We start from the raw sequence: 25,585 nt of genomic DNA on the forward strand, positions 1-25,585 counted from the left end.
TTCAACTGTATTTAGCAGTTGGTATCTAAAGAATAGAGCAGGGAAGTCCTTGCCTTATAAAGACTGTCTTCATTGCTGTTTCGATCCTGGTATCCAGTCTTTTTATCAAATAATATTCATTGACCATTTACACCACACTTATTTGCCGCATTTTTCCCACCAAATAATAGATGGTACGTTAGGATGAGGCAATGTTGGAAAGGAGTGAGGGAATGGGGGTTTGGGGTGGTCTTCCCCTGTATTTTGAGCAAAAAAAGTTAAAGCACATGAACAACACATAAAACCCGCCATAGTTTTATCTCGCCTTTTTAGGGGACCCATGGATACAGGAATCGTACCCGAGTCCCTTGGCGCCTTATACAAAAGCTCTTGTAACCTATGGCACCCTGTAAGTCTAGCTCCGTCTTGGCAGCATACCACTTTACTTGTACACATTTCCATCAATTGATTTTGGTGTCATAACCTCATGCCTCGTCCATAAGCAAGCTGTTTACATTTTATTAGCTATAGTTTAGCCTTGTCGGTAGGCTACCCCAATGAGTGGACATGGTAGCAAACCTACACAAAGTCATGATGGTAATCAAAAAGGTAAGTGTATACTTTTCTCCTGGTTCTCGTAACATGATTACGTGCAGGCACACAATATTGAAGGTAACACATCCTTGCTGCTTTTTTTTATAGCGATTACGTAGTGTTAGGAATATAATAATATTTAGACATTTTGTAATTTTAACTAAATCAACGACATGTTGTTGTCTTCATTTTCCTAAAACCTACCAATTTATTTTTTAGTAAATGCAGCTGACAATAAGCAAAGAGATAAGAACATGAGCTGTATTAAAATTTCCATTGATCCGTAAGTATAATGATGATTCATCAGCACATACCCCTATGATTTAGACCAGTCACTCAAATATTTCTTTTACTTTGATTGACTTGATTTTCTTGAAGACGGAATGCTCCAGTTATGTGCCCAACTCTTGGTTTGTCTTCACACCAGGCAGTGCTGGTCCAGTATTTAATTGCATCATTGTGTTGTATAATCTGGCGCTCATTTTAAATCAGTAATATATTGTCAGTTAACAGCAATTTTTTGCAAATCCTTTGTGGCAATCCCTCAACAGAATCAAGTGGGAGGATGCACATTCTATTCTTTGAGGACTGGGATTCCTTTATTCTGATTTGATTTCGTTATTCAACCACCATGAGTTGCATGATGTATGTGAATGGCTTTAAGGCTTTTATTGGCTTGCCCCCTCCACACCCCTACTTGGGATAGACGACTGGCGAGACATGTGAGGGAGCAGACTGGCACGACTTGATGGTGGGCCGTACATGCGTGTGTGCTGGTTAGAGGCAGGCATAGCTGGCTGGAGGGACGCGCAGTGGCAGACAGGCAGATATCTGGAGGGACGCGGATGCATAGCGGCAGGCAGTTGGCCCGGGGCTCATCTGAGAATGAGATCCCTTCAATGGGCTCTCGGTACACAATGGTCTCAATTCTCGGTCAGCATGTCAGACCTACTTCATGTTCCAAACAGGGTCGCACAGGATCTCCTGTGGTGGGCCTGCAAGGACAACATTCTGAAGGGAGAATCTTTTTGGCAACAATGGCAGGAGATAACAGTAGTTCTGATGCTTGTGAATCTGCTTAGAATCACATGCTGGGCATATAGTCCGACATCTAGTGGTAACAGCAGAGTATTGCATCCGTCTTTCGAGGATCGAAAGGGGACCTTCGACATGGGCGTGCCTGTAACAGTATCCTTGACGTGTAGTGTACCCAAACCCCTCACTCGTCGAGGTCCCTCAGATTGTTATTTTCTGCCCAGCTTGCTGGCCGCTTTGTGTAGCTCTTAATTATTGCAAAATTGTATACTTCCCAACCTCCGGTCATTTATATATTATTCGTCCCCTCTTGGAGGATTACTTCCTAGCCACCGCCGAAGACAGTGAAAGAAAAGACTTCGACGACTACTGCTCCGGTAGACTCTGCCTTCTCGCCGGCCTATTCAGTAGGGAGAGTGGGGTCTGGGGGTTTCTATTCATTTCAAGAATGTCTTTCCTTCTCCCCTCTATTTAGGTTGCTTTAATACACCTGAGCTATGGACTGGATACCATTTACATTTTTCCATTCCTGTACAGGAAAATACCCCTGGAAAGACTAGCACCGGCAGTGCAAGAAGTGTCTCCCTTTCAATCATGATGAGGTGTCCTGTCAGTCTTGTCAGCTCCTGCGTCCTAAGACGATCCAAATGCTATTGACCTCATTGCAGCGCTCCACGACGTCCGTCCCAGGCACCACCAGGTACGACGATAGTCATGCTATGGGGAATGTACACCCAAGCAACAGGAACGCACCCGCTACTCCTAAAAGCAAGCACACAACCCCCGGTACCGCCTCGACGGATCAGTTGAATCGGTCCAATGCGCCAACGGGTACGTCGAGCACCTGCTGATTCGCGTGATCGGCAGCCCTCCTGGCAACCGGGTCAGCGGCATGCGTCTGGGCATTCTGCAAGCAAGGGCGCCAGCACCAAGAGCCGCAAGGCCATTGAGACTCCTAAGAGCGCGCCGATGCATAAATCTCTGGTTGCATCAAAATCTGCGGCACAACCGTCTAAACAGCCTAAACCCCTCCTGGTGACGCCGTAGATCAGCGAGAGTCTCGCTAAAATAGTTTCGGCGGCCAGTAAACAAAGGGAGCAGTCTAAAGACACGTCAAAAAACATGTCTAAATGCCTGGCATGGCGAGCAGATTATTCTGAGAGTCCCCAGTCCTTAGCTAGCCCTCTCCTTTACAAATCTCGGCGTTGTAGGCAAGGGGATCCCCAGGAGGAGCCCTCTACCCCTCTGACTCATCTCCATGGACCAGGGAGAAATCTGAAGGGTTTATGGACAAGCTGGCTAAATTCGTGGACTTCTCCGAGAGATTCACTCCTAAAAGGCCTAGTGAAGAAGACCCTTATCCTACAATGGCAAATTTCAAAGAACCCCTTGACCGTACAGATCAAGAAGATTCCTCTTGACCCTTATTCACAGGAGGATGATCCCTTTGAGGATCCCACTGATCAGACCCCAGATTGGGGGGGTGAACAGCCGGTGGATAACCCGCCTTGACTGTCTCCTACCCATACCCGGAATCTGATACCATATGCTTGGACCCCACCTTTGCGTTGGGCATCTCCTGTAGATGACCAGATGGCGTTTAACGCTATTCTGAAAAAAGCAGCCGACACTTCCAGATAGCCGCGCAAGAGGCGGTGCTAGATTCAGATTTCGTAGAGGACATTTTAAAGGAGAAGCCTCCTGCCAGCCAGGCTATCCCTTTACTTAACTCCATCAAAAGGCGCATCGCCCCTTCCTTATTAACACCTTCACAAACCAGGGCTGTAAACCCACGGGTGGAAAAACCTTTTCGCCCCTCCCCTTCGGATCCTCTCTATATTAGGGATCATGCCACCCCGTTGTCATGACGACAAGGGCAGGGGTCCCCTTGTCCACAGGTGAGGCACTGCCGGACAAGCAATGTAAAAAACGGTATGCTCTTGGGAAGAGAATCACTACTGTGACAGCATATTCCACCCGAATAGCCAACAGTACTACGCTGTTGGCCAGCATTCTGATGTCCAATGGAATCTGCTGTAGGAGGTCCGTGAACCAGTGGGTTCTTGCCTGCTTACAATTGTCAGAGTGTAAGCAAGTAAACCATAACCTCCTCAACAACACCTTGGATGCTGCTGAGACAGGAGGAAGAACCTTAGCCCAGTGTACGCTTTTGAAACGTTATGCCTGGTTAAAGAACTCTGGGCTCAAACCGGAGACACAAGCGCTGCTAATCAACAAACCGGTGGAACACTCTAACCTGTTTGGCAAGGCTGTTGGTGAGGCGCTAGAAACTGCCAAGAAAGAACATGAGACTTTGACATCTTTGTATCAGATCACTCAAAGGCCCTTTCAACAGAGATGGGGGAAGTTCTCGCTGCTCCTTTCGCAGAGAGTCCTATTCTCATTCCCCACATAACCAATATGGCACAGGTAACAGTTTGTCCTTAGTCCAGGGGTCTGCTGCCTCTACTCCATATCCACCCAGATGACAACACAGTGGGAAAGGAAGGGGTCACAATGCCAAACCCAGAGGCTCCCCGGCCTCCAGTCAGAAATGAGACTCGAATCCGGGTCTTCTCCCATACCTCCCCGGTCGGGGACATATAACATCATTCCTACACGCATGGGAGGGGATTACCATAGACCAGTGGGTGCTAAAGACCGTCACCCACAGTTATTGCATCGAGTTCAGCCGGCCACCTCGATTCAGACCTCCAAAGTCCAGGCGTTGGCGCATCTCGCACGGGGTGGTGGGCTCACCTCCTTCAACAGACGGCGCACAGCGTTTGGTCCCCAGCAGTAGAATCCAACCACATAAACCTGTTGGAGCTGTTAGCGGCATTTAAAGCACTAAAGGCCTTTCAGACACAGTTACAGGGAAAGACGGTACTGATCCTCACGGACAGCACCACGGCCATGTACTACCAACATGCAAGGGGGCACTCACTCTCCAGGGCTGTCCAAACTGTCACAGAAAATTTGGAAATGGGCTCTCAAACACAAGATGTTTCTATTGTCTCAACACGTTCCAAGGGAACTTAATCTTCTGGCAGACGTGCTCAGCAGAGACTTCGCATTGCCCTTGGAATACGAATGTAACACTTGTGTATGAGCGTGATTATAAATAAAATATATCAATGGCGACTACACAAAGTCATTGTGTCCAATGTTTTTCGCAGAATGGGGCTTCCCAGAGATCGACTCTGGAGAACTCACAATGCCCAGATTACACCTCAAGGTACCCTCGGAACCGATCCAAGGGGGAACGGTCTCTGGATAACATGGTCAGGGAGATGTGTTTACGCTCCCCCGACACCCCTACTCAACAAGATTGTGCACAAGATGCACTAGGAACAAGTCATCATGAGTCGCCGGTCAAGTGGCACAGCGAGTAGAGCACTCGCCTTGACATCCGTGCAGAGGGTGCTAACGCAGTTTCGAATCCCAGCGGGGCCAAACTCAGCCTTTCATCCTTCCGAGGTCGATAAATGAGCACCACACACTGTGGGTAATAATAAGCAGCGCTCAGATACCTAAGAGTTTGCAGCGCTATATAAATGCCAAATTATTATTGTTATTATTATTATTATTATTATATTGGTGCCCCCTATGAGGGCACGCAGACCCTGGTTCTCCCATCTGATGGAGATGTCTCTCTCTCCTCTGATGCCCATACAACATACTATCTCAGGACAGGGGGGGGGGATACACTTCATCCCTGCCCGCAGACTCTCAACTTAGCAGCCTAGCTCCTGAGATCATAGAGTTCGGGCATCTCCAACTTCCTTAGAGATACATGGATATACTTAGAGAATGAGAAAACCGAACACCATACATTGCTACTCCAATAAATGGAAATGCTTTGTCATCTGGTGCAATTCCAAGAGTATCAATCCCATTGAGTGCTCCCCTATTCATATTGTATTATACCTGACTCATTTACTCGACTTGGTTTAGTTTATAATTCGCTTAAGGTCCACTTTGCTGCACTTTCAGCCTATACCACGTCCCAGCGAAAGGTGTCGTGGTTGAAGATCCCAGTAATTAAAGCTTTCGTGGAAGGCATTAAAAGCATTCATCCCCCTAAGGAAAATAAGACTTTGACAATATATTTAAGAAGGCACACAGCTTATTCAAAGTAAGTAAATCCTATATATACTTTCCAGAATGGTAGAACATACCTAAGGTAAGTAATAACTTTTTGTAACTATTCACTCTAAAGGTTTAAAGTTACCAACTAACTCATTTACAAGTAAGTAAACTTTGAAACAATTGTTTTACTTTTCAAGACAGGCCCCTTAAAGTATCCAGCCCTTCCCAATTCTAGTGCACGAGTACTCTTACTTTACCATCCCCTTTCCTCCATACTTTATGGGTGTCCCTCGCTAGGGATGGGAGACAGAACCTTTTTCACCAAGAAAAATCTTCTTCCCCTTTAATTTTAGAGGCGCACAGGGGCACGGCCCTGGGAACATGCGCTTCTGACTCCGCCCACCGGCGCCACGTGTCCGTCCTCTTTTACGCATCGACGGGAACGGACTGCTTTCACCAGTGCCTCTGGGTTTGGCTTCGGTCTTGTAATTCCACATGCTCTTCCCTGGATACTGACTTTTTTTTGTCTTTTGTCTTCTAACACTCAATCGGGTACTTGGTCCTCTGGTGCTACGCTCCTCCCCGGCACATGTCGACGTCCTTGGGCTTCAGCAGATTTTCAGCCTGTTAGGAGCTCTTCCCCACATCTTAGCCCCACGCTCTGTGCCTCCGCTGCCTTGGCCCCAACCATGGCTGGGAATGTTGTACACCGCGCACTCTGAAGAACAGGTTAGCTCAGTGGTGGGGACTCTTCGAGAATTTGCCTTCAGAGGACTTGAAGAACTTTGTCAAACACAAGTCAAGGCCCAAGGTCGGGCTGCTTTTTTCCATAGCATCCCGCAAGGGCGACTCCTTTCCTAGGAAACGTCAGGGGGGGAGAGATTGTTCAGGTTCTCACACCAACACAGGTACCTGGGCTCATTCAGCTAGCGGCCTCCTGGCCGAGGGGGTCACTAGATCATTCCGAGGACAGTGCTGAGGGACCGCAAGGTTATTTTACCAGATGTCCACCTGAGGGGCTACGCCCTACTACCAGACAAATGTCTGAGGGAGTGCCTTTACGAAGCACTACTGGTGACGCAGCCGAGGGCACAACGTTTACCAGGCCTTGTCCTGAGGTGCAGGTTAGGCCTCAAGTTCCACCACCAAGAGTTTCAGGAGGCCGAGCCAAGCACCACGACAGGCATGTGGCATGCAGCTCGAGAAAATTGCCCCCGCGCCAGACAAATGGCTGCTCGTCCGACACACGACACCACCCCCTTTTCGGGGAGCAGGTAGGAGATTGAGTGTCCAGGTGGGACTGATCTTCACCAAGTATGTGGCCTACAGCTTATCCTTCAGCGTTGCAGGGCAGATATCCCCCACAACCCGCAAGGCAGAGTACGCACAGGCCCCAAAAGCCCCCCGCTACTCCACCTGCCACCCCATCAGCCTGTGAGGACAGGTTTTTTGAGCATTTCCTCAAGGTTATGAGGTCCCCCTCAGATGGGCACCATCCTTCAGGATGCGATCAGGGACATGCTTCCTTCAGTCCCAGCGCCTATAGTCATTATTCTTATGGCTCTGGTGCCTCAGACCCCCGTGCAGACCCAGCTGCCCCCACCGGGTCCTTCAATTCGGGATTCCCTGCCTCCTACAGTTCAGGCGGTTCCACACCACCCAGCACTCCTCCACCAGCGCCAGACCAGCCTGACACTTTGGTGGACACCGATGAGGAAGAAGACCCCAACACAGCCAAGGACTTAGGTCTGGACGACTATTTGGGGCTTCCACAAACCGAGGTTGAACAACCTGAGGCGGGAGTCCTGGTCAAGGTCCACACTCTACACCCTGCGGCTAGAACGGGGATTCTGATGCAGAAGGACGTTGTCGCCTTGGCCAAAAAGGGATGGCTTGAACCCGATTTGGCGCCGCCCGCCAACATGTGCCTTGATGCCAAGTACAGGCAGTTGGAGGGGGATACACTCTTGTTGTCGGCACACACTCAACCACACTCCTCGGGGATCGCTGAGGCTTCTATCTACTCAAAGCCAGTCTTCCTCGGCCACCTCATCCTCGGCTCTGCTAGGCAAGGATGAGAAGATTTTGGAGGCTTATGGAAAGATTTATTTCAATGCCTCGCTTCGCAGCACCTCTGTCAGACTAATGCTTGCAGCCGTTAACCAAAGGCTTTGGCAGGAAATAGCAGACTTCCTTCCGGCACACAGTCGAGCAAGCTTCAAGGCAGGGCTGACAGAAGCAAAGAGCTCAAGACATTATGGAGTCACTGTGGCGCATATTGACACCACATTCCATGCCATCTGCATCGCCACATACATGAGGACTGCCTGGCTCTGGGCTACCAAATTCCAGGAATGCATATTGGACCTTCCATTCGAGAGAGGTGACCTTTTTCATTCCACCACCGATGAGGAACTTGATAAGAACAGCTCCCAGACTGCAAAATCCTTATCTATCCTCACATAGTCCACACCCAAAACGTACAGCCAGATGCACCAGTGTTCCGACAAGGGCCGGGGCTTTCGGCGGGTTCCGAGGCTTCCAGGAACGATGGTACAGACAGCAGGACTGATCCCCCAAGTCAACTGTGTCTCCCCGGTGGTGCGGGTGGGGGCTTCTGGCAGGCTTGCCCTGGCACACATTATTAGAGCGCGGACCGCTGGATTCTATCACTAGTGTCATCTGGCCAACGCCTACCCATTCCTCCCTCTCCTCCCCTCCACTCCCACAGATTGGGTTAACAACTCTGTTGCTGGAAATTTGATCGCTCGTAGAGAGCCAAGCAGTGGAAGAAGTCCCAGCCTCCCAGCGGGGTATGAGCTTCTACTCCAGGATTTTCGCCATACACAAGAACCTGTAACGCTCACCTGGTATCCAAGGGGACGTCACTCAACCTGTTTTGGCCTCTTACGACCTCAAACCCTTCCCTGGAGTCTACTCGACTGGAGACTGGGCCTGAAACACAGGATTGGTAGAGTTTAACTCCCTATTGTCTGTGTGCTTGAACCCCTTCTTCCCTGAGGTCAAACCCTCCCCTTTGATCCACAGCTCACCTTGTTTTCTTGGAAAGTGTTTTCTCAGTCCTGCTTTCAGCGCAGGGGCGCGTTGATTGATGCGGGCTCGTTGCAGCCTAGTTACTTCACTGGCAAGAGTCCGACAGGTAAGTATGAGTCTTTTGAACAGTTCTCTAACTTGGTTCCTTTCCTTCTTTTCCTTCCTTAGATGATAGCCGGCGTCCGGGGATGGCGACGTGCTGCTGAGATGAGTAGCGCTGAAGGTGTGTGAGAGCGCGATGCGACCCTTTCGGATTTGTATTGAACAGAGTTATTTTTATGTGTCTTTTAGGTGCCGCGACGTTTTCAGCGTGGATGCCGGTTATGAAGAAGAAATGCGGTGAGTAAGCGTGGTATGCGGCGCCTCTAGATGTTTCCACGCTAACCTGGAGTGTCTTTTCCCTCTTGCAGATGGATGAGACGTTCCGGAGACCGTTCCCCCAGAGCGGCTGGGATTCAGGTAAGCGTTTGAAGCTCATACAGTCTTTAAAAATAGGCAAAGATTTGCTGAATGCTTACTAATGCCTTTTTTCTGTTCTTTTCCCTTTTTCTTAGGAAGCGGCGTGCCGGGATGGCAATGACTGCCGAAGATGCCCGCGGAACAGAAGGAGCGATGAATGATGGGCAGAAGAGCCGCAAGATGAGCCTGTTCCTAACGGTGTTCTTGTTCTTGCAGGAGCTGAGCGCAGAAAACGGATGCAGGCCTACTGGAGACAGATCAGAACACGGTGAGTGTCACACTGCAGGTGCAGAAAACACAAAGCATGTTTCTCAGCCTGGGCGTGGCTTAAATAGTCTCTGGGTATGCCAGGTGTCTCTGGGCTGAACCACACCCAAAGGACTAGACTGCACATGCAGTTCATGGAACCGAAATATGTGGGGGCATCCATCTTGTCTCCATCAATGCACTGCAAGTCCAGTCCCCAATGTTATCCTATGGGAGTGAGTGAGTCTGGTGCCACAAGCGCCAAGTCTGACTCCAAGTGGGTCTTTGGAGGGATGGAGAGGCCCTTGAGGGCCATGTAGGTGATCGTGGCCTGGCTCCAGCCTGACATCTTGGAGGTATGGGAATATGAGGGGCAGGAATCATGACAGAACCACCAGGATGGCCTGCGAGTTGTGTTGGAACTTTCCGCCCTGAACCTTTCCCTTCCTCTTCAAAAGTTCAAGATAGTTACCCCAGCGCTTAGCGCGGAGACACTGTGCAAGGGAGACTGGATGTGCTCCCTGGATCTGAAAGACACGTACCTACACGTCCAGATTTGGCAGCCTCATCGTCTTTCCTCAGGTTCAGGATCATGGCCTTCCATTTCTAATACAAGGTTCTACCCTTTTTCCTCAACTCAGCCCGCAGGGTCTTTACCAGGCTTATCAACGCAGTGGCAGCCCTTCTCGGGGCCCAAGGGCACCATGTCTTCCCATACCTGGACAACTGGCTCGTCAGGGCGAGATCCCCGGAGGTGGTCCAGCATACCTCATCCGCCCTCATAAATACACTACACGAATTGGGATTCTCCATCATTCTCAAGAAGTCACAGCTGCAGCCCACTCAGTCTAACGTTCCTGGGCCTCAAGAGTTTTTTCCTCGGAGGACAAGGTCACAGCCATCGGGAGGGCCACGGGTCATTTTCTCAGTAGAGAGGTGCCCTCACCATGTTGGTACCAGCACCTCTTGGGTATCATGGCAGCATGTCTACTAGCAGTGCTTCTCAACGCTCGAAATTAGAACATTACAGCTGCACTTCGCAGCCTCATGGAGTCGGGAGTGAAATTCCCAGGTGGAACTCGTCAGCATTCCTCCCTTTCTCCACCAGGACCTTGTCTGGTGGAGCACAGACTGCATCTTGAGGATAGGCAGACCCTTCTGACAACCAGCACCGCAGGTTACCATCACCACAGAGGCTTCCTTGGAAGGCTGGGGCGCTACCCTGGTAACCACAGCGTGCATGGAGTCTGGTCCCTGCAGGAGGCACGTGTCAATTGGCTTTAGCTGAAGGGTATCTGGCTCGCTCTCAACGCCTTCCTGTCACTGATCAATGACAAGACGATCCTCATTCAAACAGATAGTTCCACCAGCATGTATTACATTAACAAGCAGTATAGCACCAGATCTCCCTTATGCTGTCTGGCAGTCATTTGGGAATGGGCTCTGGACATCAACATTCACTTGAGCGCAATACACCTCCCAGGGGAGTCCAACCTGGAGGCGGACAGACTCTGCTGTTTGGGTGCGGACAATTACGAATGGCAATTGAATGATCAGGTCCTTCAGGGGATCATCAGCAGATGGGGGCAGCACCAGGTGGATCTTTTTGCCACCTGCCATTCTGATGGCTCTGTGGTGGCCTGCGGGACCATGGTTCTCGGAACTGCTCAGCCTCTCGGACCAGCCTCCGATTCGCCTTGTGTTGGTTCCAGCTCATCTTCTATCCCAGCAGGGAGGCAGGGTCAGTCACCCTGCCCGCAGAAGTTAGCCCTAGCAGCGTGGTTCCTGAGCACGTCACACTAAAGCATCTGTGGCTGTCGCAGGCTAACCTAGACATTGTACAGGGTGCTAGAAGCGATGCTTCTACGCGCCAGTACAAGAGCAAATGGACTAGGTTTTGCCATTGGGCGGAATCAAAGGAAGTCGATCCGCTTACTTGCACAGTGGACGATGTGCTATCCTTCTCTGCACACCTCGCACACTTGGGGGTGAAAATAGACACATGCCGCACCCATCTGGCGGCCATCGCAGCCTATCGGAACTCTGAGGAGGAAGGCTTCTCATCCTCGAATCTGGTGGTTAAGACATCTGACTGGCCTCACCAGGCTCTACCCGCCTATCAAGAAGCCACACCCCGTATGGGACCTCAACTTAATGTTGAGCGCCTTGGTGCATAAAACCGTTGAGCCAGAAGCGCCCGCGGACATCTGGCTGGTCACCATTAAGACAGCCCTCTTCCACACGCCGGGCCAGCGAAATCCAAGCTCTTGTGGCTTCTGAGCCTTACACTACCTTTCATAGAGACAAGGTGGTCCTTAGAATGCATCCTGCATTCTTGCCTAAAGTGGTCTTAGTTTCATCTAAATGAGGAGATAGTGTTGCCTACTTTCTTCACGGACGATGCTCAGAGGGTATTGCAGTGTCTAGGTGTCAGACGCACTCTGAAATTCTATCTGGACAGGACGAAGAGCTTCTGCAAATCTGCGGCTCTTTGTCACCTTCGGGGGTGGGTGGGTTTAAGGCCAGGATTTCGGACTTCTAAGGCCTCTATAGCAAGGTTGGTGTCGGTCATCAAGGAAGCCTATGAAGGGCAGCACAAACCACTTCCGGACGGTCAACTCTCCACCCTGCGGCTAAATTTACTTGTAATCGCCCATACAGTATGGAGGAAAGGGGACGGGACGTAAGAGTCATCATTTGTTACTCACTGTAGTGACTAACAAACTCCTAGTCCATAGTCCCCTTTTCTCCATACGTCCCACCATCCCCACCTAATAAAACTGGTGTTATTGGGCAATGGGAATATTGTCGACGTGTCAATGGGGACCGAGGACTGAGGCTGGTGGATGGAGTCAGGGGGAACGCATGCTCCCACGGCTGCGCCCCGCGCACCTCTAAATTTAAAGGGGAAGAATATTTCTCTATCCCTAGCGAGGGGCGCCCATATGTATGGAGGAAAGGGGACTATAGACTAGGAGTCGGTCAGTCACTATGGTGTGTAACTTATAATTTTTGTCAGAGGCAGAAGACTGACCCAAGGGTCCAGGGAATTCAGAGAAGATACCATAGGAGGATTCCAGCAGTGGGCCTGGGTGAACTGGACGAGAGGCCTCCCAATCACAGAAAACACCCCAAAACCTAAGGTAAGTAAATGCCCATGCCAGCACAGTACTTCAGCACAGAATATTTTGCAGCAGGATAACTTCAGGATTTGTAACCAAAAACCCAGGCACTGCATTCCTTGTCAGAAGGAAAGAAGACAGGACCCTGGATGGGTGTTTTCAGCAAGGGATCGACAGACTGCTTCAGGCAAGGGTTTCTACAGGGCTGGACGCGACTCTGTGGATTTGGCACCTTTTCAGGAGAACAGAAGAAGACAGAATATCGCTGGTCTGATTCTCGTAGTTAGCAAGGCGCAGCACTCTGGTGAGGGGACATTTCAGACTCTATTCACGTCTCTGGAGATCCAGCAGGATGCCCACAAAGTTTCAGCAAGATTCAGAATTCTGATGATCATTCACCGAATAATGGCTTGAGTTCTCGTGTATGGAGGTATTGCACCCCTGCAAGGTTGTAGCTGACGTGGAAGGGCTCAAATGCAGCTCCTCTTGAGTCTAGTGGGTCGTTTTCGGAGTCCCCAGGTCGATTGGAAGGAACGGTAACAGCAGGCTCTGGTTACACAGCAGACTCTACGGTCGCTGAAAATAGTCTCTGCCGCAAATTCCAGTGGTCGACTACCTCTTCAGCTTTCTGGATCAGACTTTTATGCAGGAACCCAGCCAATCAAACAGCCATGCAACATTCAAACTTGGGGGGGGGGGGGGGGTTGGCAGTCCTTTCTGGACAGGCAACCTTCCAGTTTTAACTGGATTCTTGCAGTCAGGCTGTAAGACAAAGAACTGCAGAGTTTTGGACTCTTACCTCACTTCCTGCCTTAAAAGACACTCTGGAGCCTGGGCGGGGAATCCATAGGATTCCCACCGAAGATGATAAAAATCCCACAAAGGAATTTCACCCCCTGGAGGTCAGGGGAAGGAACAACAAAGCACAAGTAACACTGAAATGGCAAAAAAAGAAGACGGGCCATTTTGATAAAATAAGTATCCATGCTGCTGGGGCTGTGGAAAGATCCTGCGGTAAAGGTGCACTTCCAACAGCCATTAAAGGTAAGTTTGTCCTTGTAACATAAATGTTACATTTAAAATGAGAAAGGGGATATACTCAGTATCTCCCCAGCATTCCACATGAGGTGAGGGTGCTGGTCTTACCCAACAAAATGTTAAAAGGGATCAAAAGATCCTTTCTACCCATGGGAACTGCAGGTCTCACAAGGTTGGCCACTCAGAGGTATAAGGAAAAAGAATCCACCAGTAAAAGCAAAAATTTCTGGGGTTGACACATGTCAGGAAAATCATTGCGATGAAAATCTTACCTAACACACACAATTGGGAAATAAACAACATTACAAATTCTGAAGGCAAAAGAAAACGCCAAAAACGAGAACCCCCTAACTCCCCATTTTTCTCCCCAGCCCCCTCCCTCCTGACACCCCCCTCTAATCCCCCTTGCCCCATCTACTGCTTGCTGCTTCTATACTAGAGTTCTGAGGCTCCTATCGGATGAACAATCTGCCTTTTATACCCCTCGTTCCTCTGTCCTCCCTACTCCAAAGGTTCCTTCTGAACGACACACTCTCCTCCTATTTCTCGACTTCCTTCCTAGACCCCTTCCCTAGATAATACCACCTCAGGCTACCCAGACTGCAGGTCTGGTTTCATAGATCTTAAAATAAAGGGGTGCCACTCCATTTCCATTGGTCCAGGTCTCCTGTGGAGCACTGCTGTGATTCTTTCCATGGTATAAATGCTCTTGGCCACGTTCGACTACTCTCTCCTACTGGGTGGAGATGTTCATTTTTCCATTTGGTAGATATGCGTGCCCTGGCGGCCAACATTAGGAATGCTGCCATTATTTGAAGCCTGGAATACTCTCCATCCACCTCCTCTATCTCAAACAAGGCCAGCAGGTTTTTTACATCTCGAATTACACCTTCCAGGTCTCTGATCCACCCAAGAACCTCATCCCAGAAGACCTGTCTCCTGGGACAGCCCCACCACATATGCCAGTAGTCGGCTCTTTACAACCCTTCCAACACTTGGGACTCGTAGTGGGAAACATCTTTGACAATCTGACTGGGTCAAATTGCCACCTATGGAGGAGCTTAATGGAATGCTGTCTATACTAGCAAGATAATGACGTCTTGGTAACCCCTCGCCCCCCTTGCAGTGTCTTCCAGAGGACCTCATCCACCCCTAAATCTCTTTCCCTTCGCCCTCTCAAGGTCTCTGTGGTTCCACCTCCCACCCCAACCAGGGCCATATACATAGCTGATATGAATCCTCTCATTTCAGTGCACCTGTCCAGCAATGTTTCAAACGGAGTGAGTTCCCTCCCTGTCTTGTCCCTGATGTTCGATTTTGTGAGGGCCCCTTTTAGCTGCAAGTACGAGAATACTGAGAGTTTACCTATTCCCAGGGCCACTTCTAGGTCTGTTATGTTGATGAAGCTACCCCGCTTAAAAAAGCTGTGCTATCCTCTCCAGACCAGCCTCAAACCATTTGTGAAATCTTCCCGGGTTAGGTATGTGGCTTTAACTCCCGGTACACAGGTGACCCTGGGGTGAAGGCCATGTGGTGACCCCCTTCATATCCGCCCCTTGTCTCCAGATTTCCCATATTGTCCCCAAAATGGGGTGATTCCAGATTCTCCTTGGCAATTTGTTCCTAGGCACCCACAGCCATTCCCCGGCAGGTGAAAGTTTTCCAGGGCCATCCCTCCCATCTCCGTCGGTAAGGTCAGGGTTGCCCTGGGAATTCTGTTCGCCTTCCCCTGCCAAAGAAACCTATGAGGCCCCATCCCCCACCCCCCCCCCACCCCAACCCCCCTGTCTCACGAAAAAACCCATCAGTAATTTGTGTAGGTACCATTTGGAATAGGTACTGAACCCTTGTGAGGACCACCACGATTCAATGCATTAAGAAGACCCAACCATGATATTGTTAGCTTTTGCCATTTTGCTAAGTCCGTGTGTATTTTAAGCATCTGTGGGGGGAGGGGCTGTAATTGGCGTTGAATGACCTCTCGAGATCCCTCTTAAGATTACTGCCTTAATATCGCATTGTGGTCTAGTTCACCTCCATCCCAAGTGGTGTAAAGCTCTCTCTCCCTGTCCCTCCCCCTGTCAAGGACCAAAGAACCTACTTGGATCTGTTAATTTTCAAACTGGCTATGGTACCATCATGTTCGATCAGTCTGAGTGCTGCCGGTATGGAGACCAGGCTTTTGCTCACATGTAGCAGCATATCGTCTGCATATAGACCCCCCCCCATTGTGATTCCCCCCTGATCCTGGCAAGGGGTTCTATTGATATAGAATACAATATAGGAGAGAGGGGGCCACTCCTGTCTGGTTTCCCTCCCAAGCACGAACCACTGTGAGAACCCTCTGTTCACCATTCTGAGGCCATTGGGGATGTGTACACCGCCATGATCCCCTTGAAGGAGCCTTTCCCCAATACCGAATTTGACGAGGACCGCCCTGAGAAAACCCCACTCCACCCGATCAAAGCCAATCAGTGTCTATTGAGAGTAGGGACTGGTCCCCCCCCCCCCCATGTCATGAGATGCGTGTATCAGATGTAATGTCTTCCTCATTGTGTCCTCCCCCTGTCGCCCCTTAATGAACCCCACTTGGTCCGAATGAATCAATCTAGGTATATACCCTTCCAGTCTTGTGGCTATCACCCTGGTGTACAACTTGATAGATTTATTTATTTATATAGCGCTTTATACCAAGGCGCTGTACAGTGGAACAACAAAATACACTATAACAACATTTAACAATGAGAGCAAAATTTACATCATGAATCATTCAACAAAACAGTGCAAAGAGCAATTAACTTAGGTGGGGGGTGGAAAGGGGAGAGGGAAGAGGTGGGGGGAGTAGGAGATGGACAGGGCGAGGGAGAATGGAAGGGGAAAAGAGAGGGGAGAGAGGAATCAGATGAGGGTAAGAAGAGGGGGTGGGGGGAAAAGAAGAGGGCAGAGGAGGAGTTTTCAAGGAGGAGAATGGAGGAGGAGGGATTTAAGGGAAGTAAGAAATGAGGTGAAGGTTGTGGTAGAGTGGATTGTAAGAGGGAGCGAGTTCCAATGTAGGGGTGCAAGGAGTTGGAATGAGCGGAAACGGGAGGAAGCGCAAGGGGAAGGAGGAACAGTGAGAAGGAAATGGTCAGCGAAGGGAGGGGGAGTAGAAGGAGAGGAGGGAGGAGAGATGAGAAGGAGCAAGACCATAGAGGGATTTGAAGACAAGGCAGAGAAAGTAGAACTTTAGTTGTGAGTGGAAAGGTAGCCAGCCAAGGTGAGAGAGCGAGGAGTTGCGGGAGGTAAGGAGACAAAGGGTACGTACAGCAGAGTGGTATATGGATTTTAGAGGGGTAAGCTGAGATGCGGGAAGTCCAAAGATTAGAGAGGAGCAGTAGAAGAGGTGGGAAAAGATGAGAGAGGAAATCAGGAGTTTGGTGGCGTAGAATGTGAGGGAGGGACGGATTTTGCGTATATTGTAGAGGTAGTATCGGCAGGAGCGGGAGGTGAGTGAAATGTGTTGTGAGAAGGTGAGAGAGGAATCAAAGAGAACGCCTAGATTACGAGCTTGGGGGGAGATAGGAGGGAGGAAAGCGGATGAAAGGAGGAGGGGAGGGAGGGGGAATAGAGTTAGAGGGGAAGAAAAGGACTTCGGTTTTATCGGTGTTCAGAGAGAGAAAGCGGGAGGACATCCAGTTCTTGATAGCAGTGAGACAGGAGGAGAGTTTAAGGTGGAGGTCAGGCGAGAAGGAGGAGAAAGAAAGAAAGAGTTGAGTATCGTCAGCATAAAAGTGGTGTCTTGGCGTCCGTATTTAGGAGGGAAATGGGCCGATAAGCCCCACACCTCCGAGGGTCTCTACCCTCCTTGGGAATCACTGTAATAAGAGCCCGGGCGAAGGATTCCTCGGCTCGGCCAAGTGTTGAGTATTTGATTGAACAACTCACTCCGAACAGGTAGAAGGGTGGGGAGAAATGCTTTATAGAATCCTGCAGTGAAAGTCTTCTCCCGGAGCCTTTTCCAAGGGTAACCTTCCCACCGCCTTTCTAACTTCCTCTTCCGTTATGGGAGCCTCAAACGCTGATGCTTCTTCATCAGAGAGTTTGGGCAGATTAGTGGACCCCAGGTAGGCGTCTGTCCTGTGCCTACATGCATACAACTTCTTGTAAAAGGCTGCAAAGGCCTCTGAAATCCCCCCCCTGTGGGATCCGTTGCTCCGTCATTTCCCTCAATTTCCACAACCCACCTATCTGTGCGCTGCCCCTCAACCTTGCGGCCAGTGGAATTCTGTTTTGTCCCCTTTCTCATAACTTTTTTTTCATAAAAAGAAGACTACAGATAACTTTACCATCCTCCAGAAGCTTCAGTTCCTCCCTCTTTCCCCTTGTCTCCTGTATGCACTCCTCCGCACTCCCAGAGGAGTATTGAGATTTTGCGTCCAGTTGTCTTATCTCTTCCCTCAATCTCTGCTCGACTAATGCCTTTCCCTCTTTTTATGGGCACCTTCCCAAATTAGGATCCCTTGCCATGTCGCCTTCCCTGCCTCCCAGAAAAATAAACATTATTTAAATAATAATTATTTTTATTATTCTGAGAGGCAGGGAAGACGACATGGCAAGGGATCCCAGATGGTTCTCCTATCCGCTTCCCCATTGTCATTAATCTTGAAATATTCAGCTATTTACTTGATCATTTCCGAGTAGAACACTGGGTCCTACCAAAGGTATTCATTACTTCTGATGTTTGTTAATCTGCTTAGAATCACATGCTGTGCATAGTCCGACATCCAGTGGTCACTGCAGAGTATTGCATTTTGTTTTCGTAGTCGAAAAGGGGACGTCGACAAGGCGTGTCTGTAACACTATCCCTATAGTGACGTGCATTGTACCCACAATCCCTTGTGCATCGAGGTCCCTCAGATTGTTTTTTTCTGCCCAGATCTTGGTCGCCTTAACGCAGAGTTCCTCGAGAGAAATTGCAAAAACATTTACTCGACCCTTTGGTCGCTATTTAATATTATACATTACACTAGATCCCTCCTTCGACGTTGAAGCTGCGAAGCTGTTTCACCGCCGAGTAAGAACTTCGATAGCCTTGACTTAGACAGAGGAGATCCTTTGGCGCTGCCGAACACGTGGCCTGGCCTCTCTGGCCTAATACAGTAGGGAGAGTGGGGTCGTGGGACATTCCTTCTATTTCTAAGAATGCCTTTCTCTTTTCCCCCCCTTTCCTTCGGGGTTGTTATCGCTCGTATATATATCCCCAGCTATGGAGAGAAATCAGTTTAGATTTTGCCCACACTGTAAGGGCAAATTCACATGGAAAGACCAGCACAAGCGGTGTAACCGTTGCTTACCCCTTGACCACAACGAGGAAGGCTGTGCGGCCTGTAAACTGCTTCGCCCGAAAACTTTAAAAGACCGCAGGGCCAAGAGGTGGGCAGCCTACGCTATGTCTAGAGCTGATTCCTCACCCGCCGCCGCCGAGTGTGACGAGGATAGTGATAACCCGACCTCCGTTTCAGAAGTTGTAGACCTCTCTAGGGAGCGTACCCGCTCCTCAGCGTTTGGGCCCGGCCCGACAAAATCGGCTCATGCCCTACTTATGGGGATGTACGCCCCGGCGACACTGAAGAACACAGAAGGCATAAACATAAACACACATCCCACGGCACTTCTTTGTCAAAGACGAAGAAAGCCATAGCGCCAACGGAGACGCCGTACCCACCGGCGTCCTCCACCGACAGTAAGGGTCGCAAGCCCTCCCCGCCACCGCAGCTGGACTAGTAACTGGGCTACCTGCAGACAAGGGCATTACCACCAAAACACCAGGCGACGCACCTCGTAAGAGTGTAATCATCGCCGAAAAAGACTTGGCACCGCCCAGCACGACGCCAGACGAACCCTCGAAGGAGAAATTAATCGTCGAGAGCTTGCCGTGTATAGTTTCCACGGACGGCCAGAAACGCATGGCGAGTGATACGCCGAAAACCGCTCATAAGGCCAGGGAAATGCCAAGAATGCCAGAAGGGAGGCAGGGACCGCTCCCACCGTCGAAAGAAGGCACTAGCCTACGAGGAGGTTTCTCAGAAGGCGAAGGGACTTTATCCTCAACGTTATGGGACAGATCAAGACGGCAACAGGCAGAACAGCCTCCTTTTTCGCCTCCAGACCGTTCTGGGTTACCACATTGGACTCTTGAGAGATTCTAATCGTGTATGGAGAAACTGGATAGATTTATGTCCACTCCTGAACATAAAACCCCCAAGAGGCCAAGAGAGGTACTTCATGAGGACTCCAGGGCTAAATATCCTAACCCCTTTCAAGAGGAATCTAATACTTATGACCTCATTGAAGAAGACCCTCATTGAAGAGGACGAGGAATTCTTGGATAGTCAAGACCAACAGAATATCAAAGAAGAAGGTTTTGAGGGAAACCTTGACATAGGTGGGGGGTCTTTGGGGAAGACCCAGATGAAGGTGGCTCACAGCCTTGGCAGTCACCAACAGAGTCTACAGACCCTGAGATCCTAAACCTTCCTCAGACCACGTCACCAATAGATGACCAACCCACTAACAACGCGCTACTACGGAAGGCAGCAGCACACTTTGAGATTGAAACTGGGGAAATTACTCCCGATACTGATTTTGTAGAAAGAATCATTAAAGAAAAACCTCCCACTAGTCAAACCATTCCTCTCCTCGCCTCAGTTAAGAGACGAATCACCCCATCGCTGTCTACACCTGCACTGGTCAGAGGAGTCAATCCAAGAATTGAAAAAACTGTTTACTCCCTCTCCTTCAGACCCATTATACATTAAGGGTCACTCAATTCCAGACTCCTTGGTGGTAACTACCACAAGGAAAAGAGCAGGGGTTCTGCTATCAACCAGCGAAGCACCCCCAGACAAAGAAGGAAAGAAACTCTACGCCCTGGCTAAAAGAATTACAGCCTCGGCAGCTTTTTCAACCAGAATTGCAAATAATTATACCCTACTGGCAAGTTATGCTGATGACCAATGGGGAAAATTACGGCAGGACCTTGAGGAAGTCCCTGAGCCCTTAAGAACTCGCTTATTAACCATGGTAACAGAAGGAACTCTGGTTAACCAGAGCATCATTAAAAACACTCTTGACGCAGAAACGGCTGGCCATTCTTTAGTCCAGGGAATACTTCTGAAGTGTCTGTCTCCGCAATTCCGGTTTTAAGCCAGAAACCCAGGCGTCACTCATTAATAAACCAATAGAGGATTCTAACCTCTTTGGGAAAGCAGTGGATGACGCACTGGAGACTGCGAAGAAGGATTTCGACACCCGAAAGACTTTAGACCAAATCTCAAGGCCTCCCAATAAGCGAGGATTCGGCAACAAACGCTTTTTTCGAGGCCAACGTCATCAACAGCAGCAGTACACTGCAGGCAACTGGTCCTCAACTCAGGGAACCAGTGGCCAATACACTCAAACTGGACAACGCTGTGGCAAGGGTAGAGGTCGGGGCCCCACTCCCAGAGGATCCCCGTCTACCAACACCAAATGACCCGAAGGTTCAGGTCCCCTCCCATGCATCGCCGGTCGGGGGCCGGTTAACATCTTTCCTACCAGCATGGGAGAGAATAACATCAGACCACTGGGTATTGTCAACCAAAGCCCGCGGTTACTGCATAGAATTCAGTCTGTCCCCCAAGTACAGACTACCAAGGGAACTACGCTTGTCACCGGAGCACCTCGCTTTCCTTCTTCAAGAAGTGGAACAGCTGCTACTAAAAGGAGCAATAGAGGTCGTGCCTCTATCACAGGTAACGGAAGGTATTTATTCAGTGTACTTCCTTGTACCCAAAAAGGACTTAACCATGCGCCCTGTACTAGATCTGTGCCTAGCGAACAAATTTGTCAAACCTCAAAAATTTCGCATGGTGACCCTACAGGAAGTAATCCCCCTACTTTTACAGGGAGATTACATGACAACACTGGGCATGAAAGATGCATACTTTCATATTTTAATGTTGCCAGCGCACAGAAATGTTCATGATAGTGGGCAAACCCTACCAGTTCAGAGTGCTACCCTTCGGCATAGCGTCAGCGCCGAAGGTATTAGCAAAAGTACTGGTATTGGCAGCGGCCCACCTGCGCAGGTTGTCCATCCCAGTATACCCTTACCTCGACGATTGGCTCATAACAGTTGATTCTTATGAGACATGCTTCTCAAATACCCAAAAGACTGTAGACCTTTTGTTCCAACTGGGCTTCTCCATCAACGAGCAGAAGTCCAGCCTAGACCCCAGCCAGATCAAACAATTCCTAGGGGTTCTAATTCGAGCAAAGGACGGCCTTGTCTTCCCCTCCAACGAGAGGGTCCAAAATATGCTGTTTCAAATCTCTCGATATGTAGCCGGTCGAGAGGTGATGGTACGCAAAGCAATGGGATTGCTAGGAATGATGGCGTCATGTATATATTTGGTACCCCACGCGCGCCTGCGCATGTGCCCAATGCAAGAATGGCTCAACAGCCAGCTGTGTCGGGCCAGCGGACAATGTGACGATCTAGTGGTGGTCTCGCAGGCCTTGGTTATCTCGCTACGGTGGTGGTCGAAGGAAAACCTGGTAATAGGGAAACCATTCGCCACCCCCGCAGTGGAAGCCACTCTAACCACAGACGCATCCCTCACAGGATGGGGGGGCTCACCTATCCCATCAAACTGCACATGGAGTTTGGACTCCGGGTGTAGCGTCCAAACACATAAACTTGCTGGAACTACTAGCGGTCTTCAAGGCACTGAAGGCTTTCCAGGCACACCTGCAAGGGAAGACAGTGATGGTCCTCACAGACAGTATCACAGCCTTGTACTACCTCAACAAGCAAGGGGACACGCACTCTCCAGGACTGTCCAAGCTGTCCCAGAACATCTGGAAGTGGGTTCTCAAACACATGTTCCTGTTGTCACAAAATGTACCAGGGGAACTCAATCTGCTAGCAGACGAACTCCGCAGAGACTTCCCTCTGCCCGCAGAGTACGAATGGCGGTTAAGAGAAGACATCGTCTTCGACGTTTTCACACAATAGGGGTTCCCAGAAATAGATCAGTTCGCAACTCTGGAGAACTCCCAAGGCCAAGATTACGCCCGCAGGTACCCCCAGAACAGATCCAAGTGGTACGGTCTCTGGATAACCTGGTCAAGGAAATTTGTTTACGCTCCCCCTCCCCCCTCCGACTCACCTTCTCAACAAAATAGTGCACAAGATGCACCAGGAACCAGTCACCATAATACTAGTGGCCTCTATGTGGGCCCTTTGTAACAAAAGGGACAGCCTATACTCGGACAAGACGGAATGGCTAGACAAATATCTTGTACAGAGGGGTGGTTCTGTCCTCAACCATTTGAACTACACTTGATTGTTGTAGTCACAATTCTGACACTTCTCCAAATTAGTGTTAATACATCTACAACAGTATGCATCATTGGAGGAAAGTTCAAATCCAAGTACTGGAAAAACAATTTGGTGTCCTTTATTAATTAGGCCACATGTATGCACATTGGTAATTCGGTGGGGAAAACTAAAAATTACACATAGAAAATAAATTGAAAATAAACCTTGTCACCAGCTCAGTGAGTGATTGAAATATTTAGTGCATATTCAAAAGACATTACATGTTCAGTGGTGACAGGTGGTCACTAAATTTGGACTGTTTTTGTCCATACAGTCCAGAGTTCTAAAGTGACTTTTTGAAAATATACACAAGGTTCAACAGATTTGGTACAGTGTGTTGACTGCACACTACTGTACTAGTACTGTGTTGTGTTGCCTGTGTCCAGTGTTGCAAAGTATTGCATCATATTTGCCAGTTGGACAGTGTGTAATCACATTAACAATAAATATTTGCACTGCACAATGCTTATAGCTTCAAGATAGGGTCTGCTAAAAGGCTTTTAGTCCATTTGTTACAGACACGCCTTGTCGACGTCCCCTTTTCGACTACGAAAACAAAATGCAAAACTCCGCAGTGACCACTGGATGTCGGACAATGCACAGCATGTGAATCTAAGCAGATACAACCAACAGAAATGCTTTTACGGTAAGTAATGCATTGTCCTCTCCATTTAGACGCTTGAAAGTAGAATGTGTAACCCCGCGTCACTGGGTGAAGTGGCGCCACATGTCCCTCAACCTCCCAGTGACTCATGAAACTCGCAATGTTCGGGGGCTCCCGTGCCCTGTCCCTATGCCTATCCATATCCAGTCCACCCACCCGTTAAAGTCCCCCCTGTGATCAAGTGTCCCGAGCTCGCTACTAAGATTTTTGCCATTGTGTCTTTCAAGAATCTTAACTGTGCCTGATTGGGAGCGTATACAGTGGCGAACGTGAACGTCATCTTTCTAATATCTCCCAAGACTAATGGGGCTCTCCTCTCCACTTCCGACCAAACTTTGGTGACTTCCATTGTAAGTCCAGTCTTTACCAGGATACCCACCCCTACCTTTCTCAAGAGACCTGAGCCCCAGAACTCTCAGCCGATGGAACCCTTTTTTCCTCTCCCTTGGAGTTCCTCATTTTGTGGAGGAACATAACCTCTAGTTCAGCCCTTCGAAATTCCCTTGCCACCATAGATCGTTTGGTGGGCGAGTTCAAACCTTTCATGTTCAGGGTGCCTATTCATAAGTATTATCCCCCCACCCCCCCCATTCCACCTATGGGACCTCAGTGCGTCAGCTTGAACCCTACCCAGAAATATCTCTAGTGCTGGAAAAGCCTGTTCCAGGTGAGTTCTCACCCCTCCCCCCCTCCTTCCCAACCCTGCGGCATTGGGCCCCTACCTTTTCACATCACTGGGTGAAGACCGAACCGCCTACGTAATTCCACCCCCCGCACCCCCCCCACGATTACGCCCCTTCTCATCACACCCTGTATTCCTGAGCCCCACTACCTCCTCCACTTTGCACAATTACCCCATTACAAATTCTTAGTGTTCCCCCCACTTCCCATTCTCAACTTATAAACCCAATTACCCCCACAGCAAACTGTGAGGTGGGACAAAACTCCCCATGGTGGGGAACAGACTGTAGGTCCAGGTTCCTTGGACAATTCTTTATTCCTGCTCATACACCACATGGTTGCATGCGTGCACTTGTCTCAGGTCCCAACAGCCAGCAGAGTGTTCAGCTTCCTGAACTATAGAGAGCCCAAAATATGTCTTCTTGATCCCTGTGTACCCCACTGTACCATCCGGTTTCTGTTCCCGTGAAGCGTGCAGGGTCTCTTCCTCTCCAATTAGTTTGTGCATGGCCCTCTTAATCTCCTGTTCCATGGTGGGTCTGTATTTGCACCCCTGCGCTTCGAAAGAGATGGAAAACGGGAACCCCCACCTATATTTGATTCCTTTTTCATTTAAACACCCAGTGAGGGGTGCGCAGAGCTTTCTTTTTGCGAGGGCGAAGGAGGATAGGTCCATGAAGACCGTCTCCCTTGCCGACCCATTCATCACTGGACCCTTTCTTTCATGCCCTTTCCAGAATTTGGAGTCCGTCGCAATAGTTGTGAAAGCGGACAAGAACAGATCTTGGGCCACCCGCTGCTCCACCGGCCCTGTGTATCCTCTCAATCATGACCTCGTCAATAGCAACATTGTCAAAGATGAGTTTAATGATGGCGTATAAGGCGCTTAGCAAGTCTTTCTCGGTCTCCACCTCTTTCTCAGGGATCCCAAATAGACTGAGGTTATTGCGCCTCTCATGATTCTCTAGGTCCTCCATCATCAGGATGATTTCCTCCTCCCTCCTTTCTACCTCCGTGAGACGCACGTCAATTGGATCTCCATTATGTGTCCAAGGAGAACTGGTTATGCTCCACCTCCTTATCGATTCTATGGGTTCTTTTGTCAACTCTCCCTCCAATGTCCGCCCTCATGCTTCAGATCTCCTCCAGGAGGGCCGCTATGTCATTTTTGGTGGCGCCAGTGTCTTCTCCCACCGGTGACCTATTGCCTCAGTTGTT

At 49.5% G+C, this 25,585-nt stretch overlaps 1 protein-coding gene across 2 annotated transcripts in view; it reads left to right on the top strand.

The window, feature by feature from the left end:
• The window catches only part of TOP2B (DNA topoisomerase II beta), a 934,132-nt gene that overhangs the window by 254,210 nt on the left and 654,337 nt on the right, over positions 1-25,585 (top strand). For both annotated transcript variants that reach the window (XM_069648849.1, XM_069648850.1), the window contains exon 4: positions 793-856. In XM_069648849.1, coding sequence (XP_069504950.1) covers positions 793-856 — 64 coding nt within the window. The remainder of the gene's footprint in view (positions 1-792; positions 857-25,585) is intronic.

The sequence above is a fragment of the Ambystoma mexicanum genome, chromosome 2q, assembly GCF_040938575.1.
Source record: "Ambystoma mexicanum isolate Mex_15411 chromosome 2q, UKY_AmexF1_1, whole genome shotgun sequence".
Classification (NCBI taxonomy): Eukaryota; Metazoa; Chordata; class Amphibia; order Caudata; family Ambystomatidae; genus Ambystoma; species Ambystoma mexicanum.